This window comes from Schistocerca piceifrons, chromosome 2, assembly GCF_021461385.2.
Source record: "Schistocerca piceifrons isolate TAMUIC-IGC-003096 chromosome 2, iqSchPice1.1, whole genome shotgun sequence".
Lineage (NCBI taxonomy): Eukaryota > Metazoa > Arthropoda > Insecta > Orthoptera > Acrididae > Schistocerca > Schistocerca piceifrons.
The window spans coordinates 859,231,953-859,253,867 of NC_060139.1; the positions used below are offsets into that span (position 1 = coordinate 859,231,953).

At 40.4% G+C, this 21,915-nt stretch overlaps 1 protein-coding gene across 1 annotated transcript in view; it reads right to left on the bottom strand.

Annotated features, from left to right (window-relative positions):
- LOC124777816 (NFX1-type zinc finger-containing protein 1-like) overlaps positions 1-21,915 on the bottom strand; it is a 279,974-nt gene that overhangs the window by 30,311 nt on the left and 227,748 nt on the right. The window contains exons 13-15 of the mRNA XM_047253337.1: positions 19,784-19,895; positions 4,973-5,190; positions 3,590-3,864 (exon numbers count right to left, since the gene is read on the bottom strand). Coding sequence (XP_047109293.1) covers positions 3,590-3,864; positions 4,973-5,190; positions 19,784-19,895 — 605 coding nt within the window. The remainder of the gene's footprint in view (positions 1-3,589; positions 3,865-4,972; positions 5,191-19,783; positions 19,896-21,915) is intronic.

The window sequence follows — 21,915 nt, forward strand, 5'->3', positions numbered from 1 at the left end:
CAGCCAAAATTGTATCATCATTCATTTAGCCAATTGTGACAGAGCCTCCAAAATTTGCAAGAAAATGGTTCAGATCCTCACATACACTATTTACCTTCAAGACAGTTACAAACTCCAAGCACGAGTCAAACCAAATAACAGTCCAATGTAATTCATGTCTTCCCTGTGAAGATAGATTCTCCGTGAACACACACAGCTACTCTGCTTCCCTGATAAGTCACTAGTCCATTGATAAGAAAACATTTAAATCCCTCATTTTTTTCAAATCCCACAGTAGTAATGATGGAATATTTTGCACTTCATAGTTGAGTCGAGTGAACCATTCTACATCACTTTGTAGAAACCACTTCATCCAAGACCATACAGAGCACCATCATGGCACAAAAATCAAGTTATTGATCTGAGGAAGGAGATAATTTGAGAAAGAAGGTCAGAGATGCAAAATTCTTTTCAATTAAATTTGGTGAATCCACTGACGTTTCTCACAATGAGCAGATCAGTTTGATTTTCTGATATTTTCATACCAGAATTCATAGAGAGTATTTTATTAAATTGTGTAATTCTTATGAGAAGCTTCACTGAACAGTGAGAAACTATGATGAAAGCCAGCCATTAACTGAACAGCGAATATGGAGTGGGTGCAGGGATTACTCTCTTAATCTCTCTCTTCCTTATGCCCCCATCCCTTCCACAGTAACTGATGATTAAACATATTATGAAAACAGTTGCTCAAAATTATGAGAATCCCTCACCCTCCTGCCACAACTGAACCCCAGACACACTCTTGCTCATCTGAAACTACTATCGTCTTCTGTAGAAGTATTATTTATACAAGCACTCGTCAAATAATTTTTACATCCACCTGCCATGTACTGCTCCTCCATGCTACCCAAAAATTTGTCGGATTACATTTGACGCAGAGCCTTTTTTTGGAATATAATTTTTGATTTCCAAGTTTTAATCACCAACCTCAAACATCAGTTAGTAATTTAATCAGCCACGAGTGCATCATTACCAATTCTGAAATGAATCGCTAAGTTGCAGAATATATGAGCTGCAAGAGGAAGCTATCTCTCCAAAATATCCCATCATATTATAGGACACCATTCTCTGTCTTCATGACTAGGATTTTCTTGCTTCATTCTCACAGGAAATTGCTTCTTTGTTTTCCAAACCTAGTTTCTCTCTTTCCATTCTGTTGTAGACAGATGTTACCTTCCAATCAACATCTTCAGATCCATTGTCATAGCCTTAATAGTTAATGACTACACCCTAGTCTACTCTCCAACTTCACCGTCTTCCAATCAATGAAGCATTCCACCATTCTAATTCACAGCACTGTTCAGTGTCTCAAAACAGTACCATCTTGAGTGTAACAGTGTGGTGAATTACTTTTTCACAGTTTTTATTGTTAATGGAAATTTTACAACTGAAATATTTTCATTCTGTTGTTCTATGGTATGTGTATATGTTTCTACCACACAACTGTATTCTGAAGGTGACAAGTAGCCTACTTTTGCAACAATCTTATATTTTTCACTTTTTTGACCAGTGGATATGTTCGTATTTCTTTAACCCTTTCACTACTGTGGGCATTTATAAACATCCTACTACACTAGTCCCCAGGTGTTCTGCAGGTTTATATGCACACTGCTTGAATTTTCCTACAGTGTTATGGACATCTGAATGCGTCCTGAGCCGCTGATATCTAACTGCTGAAGACAAGTTACTTCCATATCCCAGAGAATAAAGGTTTTTAGAGTATTTATCAAACAACACACATGCTTCATTCTGTGTTATAATTAGCAAAAAACCCTCATTTTGATACCTTGACTTTTTAGGAGATACAAAAATTGTTATGACCACACGATCAGTGATCTGCAAGGCTGTGAGTGGATGCAGCATGTGTGACAGTTCTTTGGATATAAAACCCAATAGCTCAAGAACAAAATTAGATATCGTTCTGCTCTCAATTTTAAAGAAAATTTTGATATCTCGTCTACATTGCATTCACTGCAATGTATGTTCTAAAATCAACCATATACAAAGTCTGCCCAATGAATTTTTCCCTCTGTGGATTTTACTAATCTTTATCGAGTGAAGATATCAGACTATAAGATGTTCAAAAATCAAATTTTTCACCAAAAAAGTTTTAAAAAAATTGGATGGTAAGTTTTTCATATCAGCCAGAATGCCGTCTATCAACACAGGCATTAGCATTTGGTTAGCAGTACAGCCATAACATACGGAGCCTCAGCACAGAATCCAAAGAGCTCATATATAGCAGTGAAAGGGTTAATATTCATCATTCTATTCTGATGCTCAGTATGTTCATTATATATACAAAAACTTTGCATTGCATGAAAGTTTGCTGGCAGCACTATGGACTACACTGTACTGACACATCGGATGAAATAAATTTGTGCAGCACTGGAAACCACAAAAAATAATCCAAATTATTTAAATACATCATTCATAAATAATATAACTTTGGTGGTAGTAACATTTTGTAATATGATCAAAATAAACCTTGATGAAAGTCTGTGTGAAAGTACTCCATTAATTTTGTTTAAAGAACAATTCTGAGAACAGTACAGGCTACTTTTAAGAATCAAGCATTGCAGGCCAGCTCATTACAAGCATACAGTGATAAAATTCTCCTTGAAGATGTACAGAATCAACATTTGTTTGTTTCACCTTTTACTCAGCATACAAGTAGTAATCAATTTTACTAAAGTTTAATGAGTCATGAAAGACATTACAAATTTTTCTGCAGTACCAGCCATATTCACAATCATTTCAGCAGATCATACAACATGCTATTTTCTGATTTTCATAGTGTGTACTTTATTCTCAGCTGTTTCCTACTTATATACCCAATCTAAGTTAACACAAAAATACTTTATCTTTTAGAACTATTAACAACAATATAATGCACTTGCTAACAGTGATTACTTGCCCCCTCCGAATATGCTCTGCAACTTTGTGTATACCATATTACCTAATACTTCACAAAGGAACAGATGCACTGGGCAGTGTCTGCCTCCAAGAGGCAATTCCTAGAATGACTAATACTAACATATGAAAGTAGACAACAATATTCATAACTTTTGGAGCCATAGGCTCTTCTTCAGTGCAGCAAACAGATTGAAGCAGTATGGACCCTCTCCCAATTTTTAATTAAAAAGGAGGGGTGGGGGGGGGGGGGCAAGGGGGGGGGGGGGGTTGAGGATGGAGAGTGCTGGTCATACACAGGAGATCCATGGTAAGAAGGATACTGAGCGATTCTTCTCCCTTCCCTCCCAATTCAGCTATTTCCATTTTTCTCCCTTGAAAAGAGTATGTGTGCTGTTGCCTTTTCTTTCAGCTGTACTGAAAATTGTGCCTCTTGGAAGTAAGTACTGGTAGAGCCACCTGTCTCCAAGTGTATTTAAAAAACACACGCAGCCCTGAATGGAACTGTCCTGTTAACAGCATAAATGTTCCCTCATGGCTTCTGAGCATAAAGTAGGAAAAAGAAGGTGGTAAGTGTATACAAGAAGCACAATACATATAAAAAAACCATTGTAATCAGTATTTCAATACTTACGTCTTACTATGTCTGGAAGAACTATTTTTTTCAGTGTAATATTCAGTTGTATCCTCTTTGCATTATTGTCTTGTGGATTTCCAAATACTTTTTCCTTTATATTTTGGATGTCGTTATATGAAATTTTCAAATAATTTAAGAACCTCAAGCTTCTCTTTATTGGTGTTTTACAAAGAGGACAGCTTCTGAGACATATTTCAACACTTTGCTGTTTCAACCACTCATCCAATGCCTTAGACTCAATAGTGTGTTTGCAGTCCTCCAGATAAACAAACCTAGAATTATAAAATATTACAGGTGTATCTTAAAATCGTTTTCAGAAACAGTTTCGTAAAAAGCCTTTACTAATATGGGGACATGCATGACATTACATTTAAAATGAGACAGCATTTGACAATGTTACAATGAGCTGAAGACAACCTATACGTGACACAAATTTGAGCTTGATACTTCTACTCATCCCTGAGAAAAGGGATCTTAACTGTCAGACAGACACACTGACAACAAAGTGATCTTATAAGGGTTCAGTTTTTGCTGATTGAGGTACAGAACGATAAAAGCAGGAAATTGTGGCATTGAAACAACTATAAAATGCCCCAAGTTCACATGTGATGGATTGTTATCAAAATTTGAAATATTCTCTTGGTGGTAGACTTTGAAGCTGTTGAGTGAGAATTTTGGGCCACCATGAGAAACAGTTTTATTCATGCAGATGATAATACAAAATACAATAAATTTCATTTGCAAGAAAGCAATGGGCTATATTTTCAGCATCACAATCTTTGAAATCTCAGTCAATCTTTTAATCATATGTGGGCTACTTCCACGTCAGAGTCACCAAACAGCTCCTGTAATATTCTTTAAGCTTCTCTTTCATCAAAATCATACATTATCTGGTTGCAACTACTATTAAATTATTTTCATAGAATTGATGTCAACATAGAACTGAAATTTTTCCTTCTTCAGTCTATCACCAAAGAAATGATAAACACACAAAAAGAGGGCAGGAGCATGCAGGAAACATCTGTTTCTACCTTTCAGCATAGAAACTCTATAACATGTGATGTCACTTCATTAAATAATTTTACAGGGAGGCAGAGTCTCTCAGGTGCCATGTGTTTTGACGAAAGTTAAGACGAGAGTTAGTTTTCAGCTCTTTCACCAAAGAATTAAATATGCACCATGTGATGTGAATGTTAAATAGCCAGAATTTATTGTTCAGGTTTATTCCAGTTGAATGACTCATTTTCAAAATGAAGCCACTTTTAGTGACATTTAAGATTGTAAAAATAATTTTAAAAATTCATAATCAAGCCAAGAAGCTAAATATACTTCAACCTTTCTACAGAATATCAGTTTAAAATTATATATTAAGAAATATACCTGGCACCCTCTTCATCTTCAGAGCCAAAGACAATTGTTGTTAATTCATCTTCATCACAAATTCTACAAAGAGGGGGGCATGGTTCACCACAGAAGCCAACACAATCATGCCCACATTTAAGCTTTTCCTCACAAGGTTCATAACATGGAGAACGATTACAAAGCTCATAGCAAAGCTTTGTGCATCGGGAATGTTTACAACGCCATTCACATGGTTCCTGAAATGTAACAGACATGATTTTAAAATAGCAACTGACATGCCGTAGAACAATTTAACTTTCTTCTCTGCACAATATTATTATATAATACCTACTGTGAAACACTGCAAAATAAATATAGCACAACCTGATCATCATTCCATTCCTAGTGGAAATACATGTGTGTCAAATTTAGCAGCACCTCAAACTTCTTAGGGATATGGGTATAACACCCCGAGTTCTCTCTTGTTCCTGCCTCCACTAAAGCCTACAGCCAACATGCCACTCACAGTCAAATGGACGAGAGGAGACAGATCCTGTACATTTTGCAGAGGAGACTATCCATTGCAGCGTCAAATGGAAAGCCACATATTTGTGGCTGTGTGGAAGCTGGGAGCTTGTAGGGACTACCATATCTGTAGCTATGTAAATGCTAACTAGGTGTCCTCCTGTTCTAATATCTATATTAAGGTACAAGAAATTTATAAAAGGGCCTCCCAGCGCCATTGTGAACCAAATTTTCTCATACTGTTAATTCAAATTTTGTAGCAGTCTGAACCAGCTACTAACTGTGCAATTCTATGGCTCTCTGTGAGAAAAATGGTATAAAATCGTCTATGAAAATTTCAGATAGTATTGAACTGAGGTGATCCTATAACTAGGCCTTCAGATTGACTGCAGTACTAGTCTGACACTAGAAGTAATTCTGTTTTACAAACACTTAAATAATATCAATTATGTCTACATCTACATCTATACTCTACAAACCAACATGAGGCACATGGCAGAGGATATGCCCCATTGTACCAGTTATTAGGGTTACTTCCTGTTCCATTCACATATGGAGTGTGGGAAGCATGATTGTTTGAATGCCTCTGTGTGTGCAGTAATTTTTCTGATCTTATCCTCACGATACCTGTGTGAGTGATACCTTGGGTGTTATAGCACATCCCTAGAGTAATCATTTAAAGCTGGTTCTTGAAACATTGTTAACAGCCTTTCTCTTGTGTCTTCAAGAATCCACCATTCAGTTTCTTCAGCATCTTTTTAACACTCTCCCATGGCTTAAACAAAACCTATGACCATTCATACTGCCTCTCTCTGTATATGTTCAACATCCTCTGTTAGTCCTATCTGGTATGGATCCCACACATCTGAGCAATATTCTATGATGGGTCACATGAGTGATTTGAAGCAATCTCCCTTGTAGACTGATTGCACTTCCCCAGTACACTACCAATACACCGAAGTTTACCAACTGGTTTACCTACAACTGAACATATGTGATCACTGCATTTCACATCCCTACAAAGCGTTACACCCAGCAACTTGTACGAGTCGGCTGATTCCAACAGTGACTCAGTCATATTATAGTCATAGGATACTACACTTTTTCGTTTTTTGAAGTGCACAATTTCACATTTCTGAACATTTAAAGCAAGTTGCCAATCTCTGTACCAGTTTTAAATATTATCAAGATCTGACCGAATATTTAAGCAGCAACTATCAGATATTACCTCATTATAGATAACTGATTTTACTATTAATATCGTCTGCAAGGTAATTAATATACAACACTAACAGCAAGGGTCATAACACACTTCCCTGCGGCACACCAAAAGTTACTTCTACATCTGACGATGACTCCTCATCCAAGATAACATGCTGTGTCCTCCCTACCAAAAAGTCCTCAATCCAGTCACTAATTTCACTTGATACCCATATAATTGTACTTTTGACAATAAGCATAGTGTGGTACCGAGTCAAATGCTTTTTGGAAATCAAGAAACACTGCATCCACCTCGTTACCTTGATCCAAAGTTTTCCATATGTCATGTGAGAAAAGTGCAAATTAGGTTTCACATGACCAACATTTTCTAGATCCATGTTGGTTGGCATTGAGGAGGTCATTTTGTTCAAGGTAACTCATTGTGTTTGAGCTTAGAATATGTTCTACAGTTCTACAACAAATCACTGTCAAGGATACTGGACGATAGTTTGGTTGTGACCTGTGCCTTTTTCCAAGAACTAAGTACTGTTTTCTGCTTGAGGGATCTATGATAGATTGTAGTGAGAAGAGGGCTAACTCAGCCACAAAGTGATTATAGAATCTGACAGGGATTCCATTGGCCCTGGAGCTTTGTTCAATTTTAACAATTTCTCTTGTTTTTCTGCACCACTGAGACTAATACCAATTTCATTCATTTTTTCAGTGGTACAAGGATTAAACTGGGACAATTCTCCAGGGTCTTCCTTTGTTAAGAAACATTTGAAAATGGAAGTAAGCATTTCAGCTTTTGCTTTGATACCCTCAATTTCAGTTCCTGTCTCATCACAAGAGACTGGACACTAACTTTGTTACCGCTGACAGCCTTTACATGCGACCAGATTTCTTTGGATTTTGTGAAACGTCATAATGACCATATTCTGCTACTGTAGTCATTGAAAGCATCTCCCATTGCTCTCTTGACATCCAAACGTGTTTCATTCAGCATATCTCTATCTATAGCCCTATGCTTTGTTTTACACCTATTATGCAATAATATCTGTTTTTTTTTTAGAAGTTTCATCACAGTGACAGTATACCATGGAGGTTCCCTCCCATTTCGAACTGTTCTACTGGGTACATATCTATACTGTGTGAGGTCAGCTACTTTTTTGAACTTGAGCCAGACTTCCTCTAAATGCTCCTGACCTGTGCTAAATTTCAATTTCCTCATTGAGATAAGACATTACTGATTTTTTATCTAGTTTATTGGATGTAAACACTGAACTGTCAAAGAAACTGGTATAAACGCGAGTATTCAAATACAGAGATATGTAAACAGGCAGAATACAGTGCTGCGATCAGCAACGCCTATATAAGACAACAAATGTCTGGTGCAGTCGACAGATCGGTTACTGCTGCTACAATGGCAGGTTATCAGTATATGAGCGAGTTTGAATGTGGTGTTAATAGTCGGTATGTGAGCAATGGGACACAGCATCTCCGAGGTAACGATGAAGTGGGGATCTTCCCATACAACCATTTCACGAGTGTACTGTGAATATCCAGAATCTGGTAGAACATCAAATCTCCGACATCGCTGTGGTCGGAAAAAGATCCTGCAAGAACGGGACCTACGATGACTGAACAGAATCATTGAATGTGACAGAAGGGCAATCCTTCTGCAAATTGTTGCAGATTTCAATGCTGGGCCCTCAACAAGTGTCAGTGTGTGAACCATTCAACTAAACATCACCAATATGGGCTTTCAGAGCTGAAGGCCCACTTGTGTACCCTTGATGATTGCACGACACAAAGTTTACGCCTCGCCTGGGCCCGCCAACACAGACATTGGGCTGTTGATGACTGAAAACATGTTGTCTGATCAGACAAGTCTTGTTTCAAATTGTATCGAGTGGATGGACGTGTATGGGTATGGAAACAACCTCATGAATCCAGGGACCCTGCATGTCAGAAGGGGACTGTTCAAGCTGCTGGGGGCTCTGTATGGTGTAGGGCGTGTGCAGCTGGAGTGATATGGGATTCGAGATACATCTATACACGACTCTGACAGATGACACATATGTAAGCATCCCTTCTGATCACCTGCATCCATTCAAGTGCATTTCGCATTCCGATGGACTTTGGTAATTCCAGCAGGACAATGTGACACCCCACAAATCCAGAATTGCTACAGAATGGCTTCCGGAACACTCTTCTGAGTTTATGCACTTCCACTGGCCCACAAAACTCCCCAGACATGAACATTATTTAGCATATCTGGGATGCCTTGGAAGGTGCTGTTCAGAAGAGATCTCCACCCCCTCGTACTCTTATGGATTTATGGACAGCCCTGCGGGATTCATGGTGTCAATTCCTTCCAGCACTACTTCAAACTTTATTCAAGTCCATGCTACATCATGTGTAGCACTTCTGTGTGTTCACGGGGGCCCTACAGGGTATTAGGCAGGTGTACCAGTTTCTTTGGCTCTTTAGTCTAAATCTTTCTGCTTGTTCTATTTGTCCTTTGTACTTTGGTACTCATTGTTGTCACAACTGCCTTGCAGTCACTGATACCAGTTTCAATGCGGACATCCTCAAAGAGGTCAGATCTATTTGTTGCCAATAGATTCAATATATTTCCATCATGAGTAGGGTCTCTAACCATCTGTTCTAGGTAGTTTTCAGAGAAGGCATTTAGTAAAGTTTTGCAGGATGTCTAATAGGATTGGGAACTTACGTACATGTGAACTGCGGTTTTCTCTAAAGTTTCTGATTACATCAAGAGACGAGTCTGCTGGGCGATAGAAGGTCTGAATTACCATTTTATCCCCACCCCTGATACAGAGTCTTGACCAAACAATCTCACAAGCAGCTTCAATTCAGTGCATTTGAGTTTTTTGTCTACTGCAACACATACAGCACCTCCATTTCCCCATTTGCCTATCCTTAAGAACAACTATCAAGGAACTGGTTCACTTTGACAATATAATCACTTTCGTTCCAATGAACTAAACTGCTTGATTTTTCAGCTCTGGCAATAACATTGTTGGAAATTATTTTCTTCTTATACTTGTTTAACGTACTAACTTCATCCAATGCAAGTTCATCACTAGCAGCATCAGCAGCAGTTTTTAAGTTGTAGCCTAAAAAATGTTTCCTTGAAACACCTAATATCTGCTCATGATCTACTTTTAGCACATTTAGCTGTTTCTCAGAGATTATGGATGGTGAAGCATATATAATACTTTTATTTAACACTCTGAGCTCATCCATAGTAACTATTATATTTCATAAGTTCGTAATTCAATCAGCAAGCTGCCGATTTTGACTAGGTGCTGTTGACAGTTTTTCTTTTGTTAACTGAAACAATTTTCCTCTTTGGAATATTGCAATCAAAACTGTCGAACTAGCACAGGATGAATAATGGTCATAGTAAGCATGTGACAAACTTTTAAACGTGAACTTAAAAGTTAACATGGATTCTCTGCTCCACATTCATTCACTGCTCTTGATAGCCTTCATTGTAGCTTGGTAAGTACACTTTGATTTAATGCTGACATATTTTTGGAGTAATGTTCTGATATAAGCATTTCCCCTTGAACCAAATACGTTGCTAGGTTATTAGCTTCTGCTTCAATAATCTCCTGGTGACCTGCAGCATGCTAGCCAATGATGCGGATCACTATGCTAAATTACATGCAGCACAGATCAGTTACACAGGAATGGTAGTTACATATAACATATTCTATTGATCTGCCAGATTTGTCATAATTTGTCTCAGTATGTAGATAGTTCTTTATGCAAAGAACTAGAAACATGACCCCCCTGAATCCAATAAGTAAACAAAAGGTATGATCAAAAGTTCTTGGTTACTTGCTGCATCAAATTTGGAATAAAATACCATTGTTTCGATGATTGCCTGAATCACAGTTAGATTAAGACCAACTGTCTTGAGACTGGCCAGGTATCCACTTTGATACCCAAAGGATGGCATCTGATCAACTGGATTGTATCATTATGACATCATGGAAATGGTGCTGTCTACATCCATAGACTATGTTAGTGTTCTTTGTCGTGTATCACTTGCAATGCCATCAGTCACAATGTGTAGTAAACTACAGTAAACCTTTCTCTGCACTCTTTCTTGAGCAACTGCATTCTTCCATGCATTGCTAGATGTGTGGTCAGTTTTTTTGTTGAAGATTTTGACATGTTAAAGATAATATTGGCCTGAGAGTATGAGGGATTTATATGTTCCCTCTGAATGTGACAGCAGCTACTGGGAGCAGTCTGTAGACTGCGTTTCTTTAACAGGCTGTTCCGGTAGCTAAGATGACACAGTGATTGAAAATAGTCTATAGAGATTGAAAATAGTCTACAGACTGCTCCCAGTAGCTGCTGTCACATTCAGAGGGAACATATAAATCCCTCATACTCTCAGGCCAATATTATCTTTAACATGTCACAACATTTCCTTAATTTTCCTAGGTGAGCCAAAGACTGATCTGATTCCTTGCCTGTTTACGACTTTACCTGTGTTACTGGTTGTTGCACCACAGAATGAAAACCGCACTTTGTGTTGGTTCTTCTGGCTATGTTGAATGGCACACATATTGATTTCCCCGACACTGCTGATCTAATATCACTGAGCACCTGCTTCTACTGAACACTGTCATCGGATGTCTGATCTCGAAGCCAAAGTGTTGCTTATCTGAAGCAGCCCTGGCTCCATGGATTGGGGTGTTCAGCTGAGTTGAAAGGTGACAGCTACAACCATTGAGATAATAGGTCTGAATGTGTCACTTTTTGATACACAAAATGGCTCAGTAGTGCATTTACTTTCTATTCAACCAACACAGTCTTGAAATTTATTAGCAGACTGGTTTCAAAAGTTTATAACTGAGTCATAAATGCTCAACTGGTTTCAAAAGCTTTATAACTTTGTTACCAATGGTCTGCAAATTTAAAGAAAATAAATTGTTATTTCAAAAACAAATGATGGAAAATACACCTGTAAATGATTTACATCTGTACAATAAGCTTATAATAAAAGAATAAAGAAATTATTGCTCCTCAAGCAGAAGTAACCCGAGTAAGGAAAAACAATGTTAATATCCTATTAGGGCAACTCAATGCCCAACTAGGAGGAGAAAAAAATAACTGAGATATAACTGGGAAATGGACTCTAGATAAACATACCAACAGCAATGGCCAAAGACTTGTGACACCACAACCTCATCTCTTACTCCACGTACTTCAAAAGGAAGCCAAACCAAATTCAAAACATCCTGTCTGGAGGAAAGGGAATGGGAGTCAGATCACATATGAACAGATAAAATTTTTCCCAGATAAATCTACATCATTAAAATACTAAGAGAAATATATATTGTTTTCAGTCCACTACATAGAGGAGAAGAAGAAGAAACTGAAAACCAACCAAGAAAAGATGAGTTCTGAATGTGATAAAAATCATGAAAAAGGACGATTTGTATGGTTAATATTTCAAACCCACAAAGTAGAAGAAAAAGTCATCTACCACAAAAATAATGAAAAAAAAAATCACTAAAATTATCGCACAATTTAAGGGACAACATCAGAAAGATCTCATCAATTCAACAAATGAAAACCGTAAAACCAATTCCAGACACTACTGTCAGACCTGTGGAAGACAACTACAGAAATACACCATCACTACATTAATGCTGAAAAGTGAGGACAGATAAATGACACAGACTACCAAGAAAAATGCTGCCATCTTGGCAAAAGCATTTGATATACTTTTAAACTATGAAGCATTTTTTTTTTTAAATTAACATAAGCACATCATTACAGATCAAACCTGAACACACTGAGCAGCAGAGAAACTTGGTGAACACTGGACCACAGTAATACTCTACTCACTCGACAAAAAATGAGATAACAGCTGTCCGAATAATACAGAAATAAATGTTTCTTGGATCACACAAACAAGATTTTTAAATAGCTGATTTAAACAACAATTAGGCGAATAACAGGGAGATTTCAGACCCTGAAGAAGCATGCAGAACCAATCATCACTTTCAAATTAGTCATGGCATGGTACAGGAAACAAAATATGTCTCTTGCAATATCCTTCGTAGATCTTTAAGAAGGCATGTGACTGTGTTAACATACCTTCAAAATTTTGGACTACAACCAAATTATAATCAAATTGAGTACTCAGCTCAACCAACACTAAATCTGAATGAATCTGAAGTCAAGTTCAGAGGGGAACTTTCTGAGTCATTACCCATATATGATGGTTTAAGACAGGGAGACTGCATTTGAACCAAAAGAGTCTAGTAAACAGGACTTTAAAATACTTACATTAAGAGCTAACTGCAGTTTTTCATTTCTGCTACTGTGAAATAGATCTTTTCATCTGAACAAGTTCTCATAGCTCTTAGTGTACGAATTTTAGAGACCAATGTTTACTAGATGTTATTTTGCTTTGAATGATAATTTATTTCATACCTCTGAATACTGACTATTCTTCCTGGGACATAACGAACGATGAGAGAACAGTACACGGTTAATCTCGAACACTACCAAAACTGAAGACTCAAAGACGATATAAATTTAAACTGTCTCGGTTTCACTGATGGTCTTTCTCTCTGGTTCAACAACAATCATAACACCTGACAATTAAGTCACTACAGGAAGTAGCACAGAAAGTCAATTTTGGAAGAATTCAAAACACATAAACTCAATGAATCCTATGAGGCTTAACAGAATTAATAAATGGACCAAAGCACAATATACTGTGACTAAGAACATAGCAAAAATGCCTCTCAACAGTCACACATTAAAACACTACAAAACAGTTACATAATCAGAAATAACATTTGTAAGTGAAACCATTTTCAAAACAACACTACAGAAACAGACTATGGTACAGCATCTTCAGAATGGGGAATAATCACAACAGATGTACCACAGGGATCAATGCTGGGTCCACCCTTGTTCTGTTATATATCCAAGATGCAGAAATAGTTAGCTGTACTGATGATGCAAGTATCATAATTAAGTCTAATGGAGTAACTTCAGCAACTGAAGTGCTAATAACTTGTTACTGAAAATTAATGACTGGTTCCCTGCAAATGAGTTGTTGAAAAATTTAAATAAAAATGTGATACATGCAATTCAGTATTGCGCAAGGTTTAACTGCATCATCTGATGTGTGAGGACAAATCAATACAAACATACTAAATTCTTGAGTGTTTATATTGATAAGACCATGGACTAGATGTCACATGTAACAGTTCTCGTCTTAGCTCTGCAACTTAAATGTCAAAAAATTGACTTATTTTTGTTGTGACTCGCCGATCATTCAAAGTGCCGCCGCACAATTACGCGCGTCATCTATGTGCAGCGCTGTCTGCCAGCCATGCAGCAGCTGCACCACCTAAGCGGCCAGCTGAGCAGCGGCCGCTAGACTGGGACTCGGTGCTCATTCGAATGCTAACGTGTACACATGTCTTACTTGTCAACTTACTCTGTGACTTATATGTGTTGTGTCGTTCCGAAATATATGTGTTAAACTTGACGTTATAACAATTGGCGACGAAGATGGGATTTTTCCTTTTCACCGTTGACTCACAGGGTTCCATGGCTACTGTTGAGCAACTATTGCAAAATCTCCTTGAACAGCAAACGCTTCTAACAGCGGCGATTCGCGATTTTGTTGCGGCGTCAAATGCGGGGCGTTTCTCGTTATTGGCTGTGCCACCTTTTCCTCCTTACGACGAGATGGCGGAAGACTGGTCTGATTATGAAAAACGTCTTCAACAGCACTTCTTGGCATTTCATGTCACAACCATGTAAGTCTCTGTTCCTTTCATGGATTTCACCTCAAATGTATCAGTTGTTGTCGCAATTGGCTCCTTTGAAGGACCCTGCGTCTTTGTCCTTTGCTGAAATGTGCTCACTTCTGTCTGTATATTTTCAGAAGCAAACGCACGTGGTAGTTTCTCGTGTTGCCTTTTATCGTTGTCAAAAACAGCCACATCAATTCTATCGCGCTTGGGCTGCTGAACTTCACAGCATCAGTCGAAAGTGTCAATTTGTTACTGACGTTCACAAAGAATCCTATGCCGATTCCATGGTACGGGATGCTATTATCCGGTCGGCGCCCAACAAAGAAGTTCGGCAACGTGCCCTTCAGTTGGCGAATCCGACTCTAGATGAAGTTCTTTCCATTGCGCAGTCTTTTGAAATTTCTCGCGCAGCTGGAGCGCAAATAGAGGCGTGGGGTGAAGTCGGGGAAATACAACCTCTGGGCGCTGTTGACGACGCGTGCGGCGCATCCCCGCCAGCCTACGTGCGCTCCCACACGCAGCCTCGGCGTAGCCGTAAACAACCCGCTAAGAAACTGCAGCAAAACCCCCGGCAACTTCCTTCATGTCCGCGGTGTTTTACGAAACATTTACGCGAGGATTGTCCCCAACGTTGGGCTGCGTGTCACAATTGCAAAAAGAAAGGTCATGTGCCTCCCGTTTGCAAATCCGACCGCATAAATGATGTTCATGAATATGACGCTGATTCTGATTCTGTGTTGTCTGTCAATTGCACTTCTTCGCTTTCAGGGAAGTTATTCCTCACTGTCCAAATCCTGGGTCGAGATGTTCGCATGCAAGTGGATACCGGTTCTGCTGCCACTATAATTAATTCTCAGACGTATCTTCAGTTGGATTCTCCACTCCTGTCACCTGTCACTTGGCAATTACGGACGTACAATAAACAGAAGATTTCTCTCTTGGGACAGTTTAATGCTGAGGTATCTTACAAATCCGTCGTTCGCACTGTTCCCATATTTGTGGTCGACCACAGCAACGCCGAAAATCTTTTTGGTTTCGATGCCTTTCGCGTTTTTGGGTTCTCCATAGATGACTCTGTCAATATTGTCTCTGATGCTATTCCTTATGCTCACCTGGATTCCTTATCGACGACATTTTCGTCCCCTTTTTCTCCTGGGTTAGGCCTTGCAAACAACTTTGAAGCTCATATCACGCTCAAACCCACTGCTCGGCCTAAGTTTTTTCGGGCTCGGCCCATTCCTGTGGCCCTTCGTGATCGGGTAAAACGGGAGTTGGATCGTCTCACTACTTCAGGGGTCTTGCTTCCTGTCACTTCCAGTGAGTGGTCCTCTCCTGTCGTTGTCGTTGCTAAGCCAAATGGTGATATTCGTCTCTGTGGCGATTTCAAAGCCACTGTAAATGCTCAATGCCTCATCGACACTTACCCTATGCCCCGTCCTGAAGAACTGTTCACTAAACTTGCTGGAGGCCAGTATTTTTCTAAAATTGACCTGTCAGAAGCTTATCATCAACTTCCTCTCGACACTGCTTCCCGGCAGTTTCTGGTCCTTAACACGCCTTTCGGCCTCTATCAATACCAACACTTGCCATTCGGGGTTGCTAGCGCCCCTGCTCTCTTTCAGCGATTCTTGGAACAATTATTGCTCCCTGTCCCTGGGTGTATTAATTACATGGACGACATTGTTGTCACTGGCTCCACCACTGAAGAACATCTTCAAAATCTCCGCACACTTTTTCATGTCTTACAGACTGCTGGTCTTAACTGTAATCTTCAGAAATCACAATTTTTTCAGGCATCTATCACATACTTGGGGTTTCAACTCTCTAGGGATGGTATTCGTCCACTTCAATAAACTGTCGCCGCGATCGATGCCCTTCCTCGCCCTACATCTGTTAAGGAACTGCAGGCCTTCTTGGGGAAAATAGCATACTATCACAAGTTTTTACCGTCTGCGGCTTCGGTGGCTCAGCCGTTGCATCGCCTGTTGCATAAAAACGTGCCTTTTCACTGGTCCGCGTCATGTGATGCGGCTTTCCAGAAATTGAAGACTATGCTGAAACAGGCCCTGTGCCTTGCTACTTATCGACCTGGCCAACATCTTGTTCTTGCCACAGACGCCTCTCAATACGGGGTCGGTGCAGTCCCTGCGCACCGTTTTTCTGACGGTTCGGAACAACCTATTGCTTATGCCTCCAAAACGCTCACGGATGCCCAACAAAAGTATTCTCAAATTGAGAAAGAAGCTTTGGCCATCATTTATGCTCTTCATAAGTTTGGTGTTTTTCTCTATGGCTCAAAATTTCATCTTGTTACAGATCACAAACCACTTGTTTCTTTGTTTCATCCATCAACGTCATTTCCCGACAAGGCTGCACACCGCCTCCAGCGTTGGGCTCTTTACTTGTCTCGTTTCAATTACGAGATTCATTTCCGACCAACGGCTCAACATGCAAATGCTGATGCTCTGTCTCGCCTTCCCATGGGTCTTGATTAGGCATTCGATAGGGACGAACTTCTGTCTTTCCACCTGGATGTTGCCGAGCAGCGGGTTGTGGACAGGTTCCCCATTACTGGGGACAGGCTGGCAGCTGCTACGGGTTCTGACCCTACCCTCTCCCGGGTTTTACACTGTTTTCAGAAGGGTTGGCCGGATCGCCCGTCCGCTAAGACTTCTGATCTGTTGCGGAACTACTACACCTTGCGCTACCGCCTCAAGGCTAGGGATGGTGTTATCCTCCTCTCCACTGACAATGCTTCGCCGCGTGTTGTGGTAATTGCGTCTTTGCGTGCTTCGGTCTTGCGCCTCCTTCACCAAGGGCACTGGGGTGTGTCTCGCACAAAATCTCTGGCGCGCCGTCATGTGTACTGGCCTGGCATCGACTCTGAAATAGCACACATGGTCGCTGCCTGCGGCCCTTGTGCATCACAGGCCGCTGCCCCGAAGTCATCTTTGTCACCGTGGCCTTCGCCTGAGAAGCCCTGGGAGCGCATTCATGCTGACTTCGCAGGACCTTTTTTAGGTACTTATTGGCTTCTCGTTATTGACACCGACTCTAACTTTCCTTTCATTGTCCGTTGCACGTCGCCTACCACCGCAGCAACCACCAGTGCTCTCGCCCGAATTTTTTCTTTGGAAGGCCTCCCCTCTAATCTTGTTACTGATAATGGTCCGCAATTTGCCTCATCCGAATTTGCGGATTTTTGTGCTCGCCACGGCGTTATGCATGTCACGGCCTCGCCGTTCCATCCACAATCCCACGGTGAGGCTGAACGACTGGTCCGCGCATTTAAGGCTCATATGCGGAAACTTCTGACTTCTTCTGCTGCTGATGATGCGCTTCTCCAGTTTCTGGCATCTTACAGTTTCACCCCCATGGGCGACCACTGCCCGGCTGAGCTCTTACATGGCCGACAGCCCCGCATGCTACTTCATCTTCTGCGGCCTTCCACCTCCCGGCCGCGGGTGCCTTCACTTGGCTGGTTCACCGCCGACGACCTCGTCTGGGTACAGGGATATGGCAGGCGGCCAAAATGGAGCCCGGGCCGCATCTTAAGACACCGTGGCAGACGCCTGTATGAAATCCAGACGGACACGGGTGTTGCAGTGCGTCATTCGGACCAGCTTCGGCCTCGTGTGCCAGCAAAGCCTGTTCCGAACGCCGCTACACCACCTTTGGCTCTACCCGACGCTCGGGGTCTTGGCATCTCTCAATACTCACAACGCAGCCCTCTCACCATCATCGCGATGCCAGCACAAGAATGGACGACACCAGGAGACGTGCCCACGCAGGAACCAGATGACCATCCTCTGTCAGAGCAAATCTACTCGCCTCCTCCTACAACGGACACCGACACATCGCCCATGTCTCCTGTCATATCAACTGGACTTGCTGCAACGGGCAGATTGGTGCATGGGGCCCCAGCAGATTCGACCCCTACGTCTCCTGTCATCTCGACCCGTTATCATCGGGGACACTTCCGTCCGTACGGGAAGCCTCCTCCTCGAGACTTTAGGGCGAGTCAAACAATGCCTATGGACGTTAGCCATCTCCAGGACACCTCCATTAAGACCAGTGCAACAATTTCAAAGGGGGGAAAAGTGTTGTAACTCGCCGATCATTCAAAGTGCCGCCGCGCAATTACGCGCGTCCTCTACGTGCGGCGCTGTCTGCCAGCCATACAGCAGCTGCGCCACCTAAGCGGCCAGCCGAGCAGCGGCCGCTAGACTGGGACTCAGTGCTCATTCGAATGCTAACGAGTACACATGTCTTACTTGTCAACTTACTCTGTGACTTATATGTGTTGTGTTGTTCCGAAATATGTGTGTTAAACTTGACGTTATAACAATTTTTCGTACTGTCATTTACTAATGTCTTACGACATCATATATTAAGGTTACACATCACTGAGGAAAACAGTGTTTGTTGCACAGAAGTGTATAGTAACGACAATATGTGGCATCCCTCTAGAACCTCACATACACAGCTCTTTAAACAGAATACTGACAACAGCTTCACTGTACATATACTCCCTTACGAAGTTTGTTGTCAATATTCACAGTTTGAAAACAAAAGAAATATTCATAAATATAATACTTTAGAGATACGAGATTTACACTATCCATCAACCAGCCTTAGTATAGCACAGAAATGAGTGAACAAAAATAATCAATTTATGAAAAAATAATGTAATTGGACAGATAAAAAGCTACTCACCAAAAGGTGGCAGGAGAACACATACAAAGGTGTAAGACTTTGCTAGCTTTTGGAGCCAGTCGCTCCTCCTTCTGGAAGAAAGGTGGAAGGGGAAGGAAGAAGGGTGAAGGAAAAGGACTGGTGAAGTTTAGTAAAAGTTGCCCAAACTCCAAGTCAGAGGTTCTGGGAGGCTTTTCTGAACTCTACCCCTTTTCCTAAACCTCTCCAGTCCTTTTCTTTCATCCTTGTTACTTTCCATTCACCCTTTCTGCCAGCTTGCAAACTTTAACACTTTTGAGTGTGTGTTCTTCTGCCGCCACTTGGTGAGATTTTTTATCTGTCAAATTAAATTATAGAAATAAGTGAGATATTCAGCCACAAAAATCTTTGACCACCTACAAAATCACGTGAAGCATTTAATGTGTAACAAAATTAACTTCAAATACAAGTTTCAGTCACATCTGCCTGACAACTAGTTCCACTTCAGTCAAGAATTTCAGTCTCTGTAGGTGTTTAATAGTATGGTGTGAGTGTGTGAGCATTTGTAACACAAGGACATACTGAACGTGTGTGTGTCTATATATACAATACTTACCCTGCAGGGTGTACAAGGAACACCACATCTCAAACTGCAACGTGAATGCCTGCATCGATATTCACACTTCTGGTTACAAGGCGGGCAATTTTTTGCACAATCAACATTACAGCTGCAAGTGAAAAGGAAGCGGTTTCATCAAAGATATTATGAAAAAATATAATACTACTTGCGATAGCACAATACCCAGTTTTTGTTAATATTCAACTAATGATTGAAGTGTTATGTGAGAAACAACTATAAAAAAGATATCTCCATCGCACAGTCGCTGACACGCACCTTTTCAAAAGTATCACTAACTCTCAGATGAAAACAACTTTCAGCACACACCTATACAGCTACATTGTTCTGGCTGAATACAAAGTGTCAGGACTGCAGTTTGGCAGGTAAAACCTCTCACCTCAGCCAACCTGCAGTGTGACAGCGAGTACTCAGATGGCGCTGTGTAGTGTGTGTGTGTGTGTGTGTGTGTGTGTGTGTGTGTGTGTGTGTGTGTGTCCTAGCTTAACAAAGAATTCTCTGACAGATAGCCAAGTTTTCATTCCTTTTTGTGAGCCTGTTGATGACTCAATGCTTCCATTATTCGCTGAGTTGTTACCTTCATCCCTAAATATTTACATTCTGCCAGGTATCACATTTAAAAAGATATTTCCCTCAATACTACAGCATGGAGAAAAAAAAAAACAACTTCCAAGTTTCAGCATAGATTGAGAAGTATTGATAGTGCTGATTTCTTAATTAAGAGAGATAGCAACTCAGAAACAGCCAAAAAATGTTGAATTTGTCATCTTATTTGAGAGCACTTTATGTACAAAGGTGCCACACTAACAGGTGCTGGAATAATCACTAACAATTTTTATAAAAAGAGAAAAGTGAAGTATTCACCAACGGACAAAAACAATGAAACATGACAGAACTTGATGCAAATACAAGATGGCTTTGCAATGAAATGATGATTTCTTGTCTTTATGATGCACAACATTTGTGTCATACTTTTTTCATTATTAAACCATTATGGATTCAAAACCTGCCATGATGAAGATGTTGTTGTTGTTGTTGTTGTTGTTGTCAAACTCAGTCCAAAGACTGGTTTCATACAGCTGTAACCACCAGTCTATCCTGCACTTGCCTCATAATCTCTGCATAAGTACCGCAATTTACATCCACTTGAACCTCATTACTGTAATCAAACCTTGATCTAACACTGTTAATTTTTTCTATCCCCCCCCCCCCCCCCCCCCCCAATCCTTTCCCACACTTGCAGTCAAATTCATGAAATTGCTATATGCCCATGGATGTGTACAATTAAACACAACCTTCCTGTCAGTCCGGAAGTACATCCATATAATACAACAATCCCAGACAAAAACTTTCAGAAAACTGAACACTTAAATTTACAGCACATGTTAATTAGTTTTCCAGAAAAGTTATTCTTGCTATTGTAAATGTGCATTTTACATCTACCTCACTTTAGACATCGTCAATTATCTTGGTCCACAAATAACAAAACTCATCTTTCAATAGTCTCTTCTAAACATGCTAACCACAAAGGTCAACTTATCTTCCAACTCTCTTGTGATATATGGCAGAACAACAATGTAAGTGGGCAAAGTGTCCTAGGTCTTTCAATGATTGTATATTTGGTTTAGAGGCTATTTGGTTGCAATCGGAGCACAGTGAGGGGAAAGGGGTTGTGTGGCAATATTCTGAAAATCATCTGTTGGGCTGTTTTTGTGTTATTTAATCAATTAATGTGAATCGGGAGTTATTTGTCATGTAAACTTGGTCATTCAAATGGGCTTCTTTTTCGTATTGCTTTTTGTACCATAATTTTCTTACAATGTTAGAAAGTGTGTTGTATTATTTAATCTGATTATCTTCATTCCTTCTCTGAGGTTAGTTTGTGATGATGATCTCCAAAATGCTCTGCAAATGCGAAGTGATTTCTCCCCTAATTCCAGGTTCTCATATGCTCCTGAACCAAAAAGATAACCCTTTTGAACGACCTAGTGTATTTGACAAACCATTCACTACTCACATTAACAGAGAAAACAGTAGAGCAACGACCCAACAGATGACCATCAGAATAACACTATACAAGTCCCTCTCCCCTCATCCTTCTCTGATCCTTC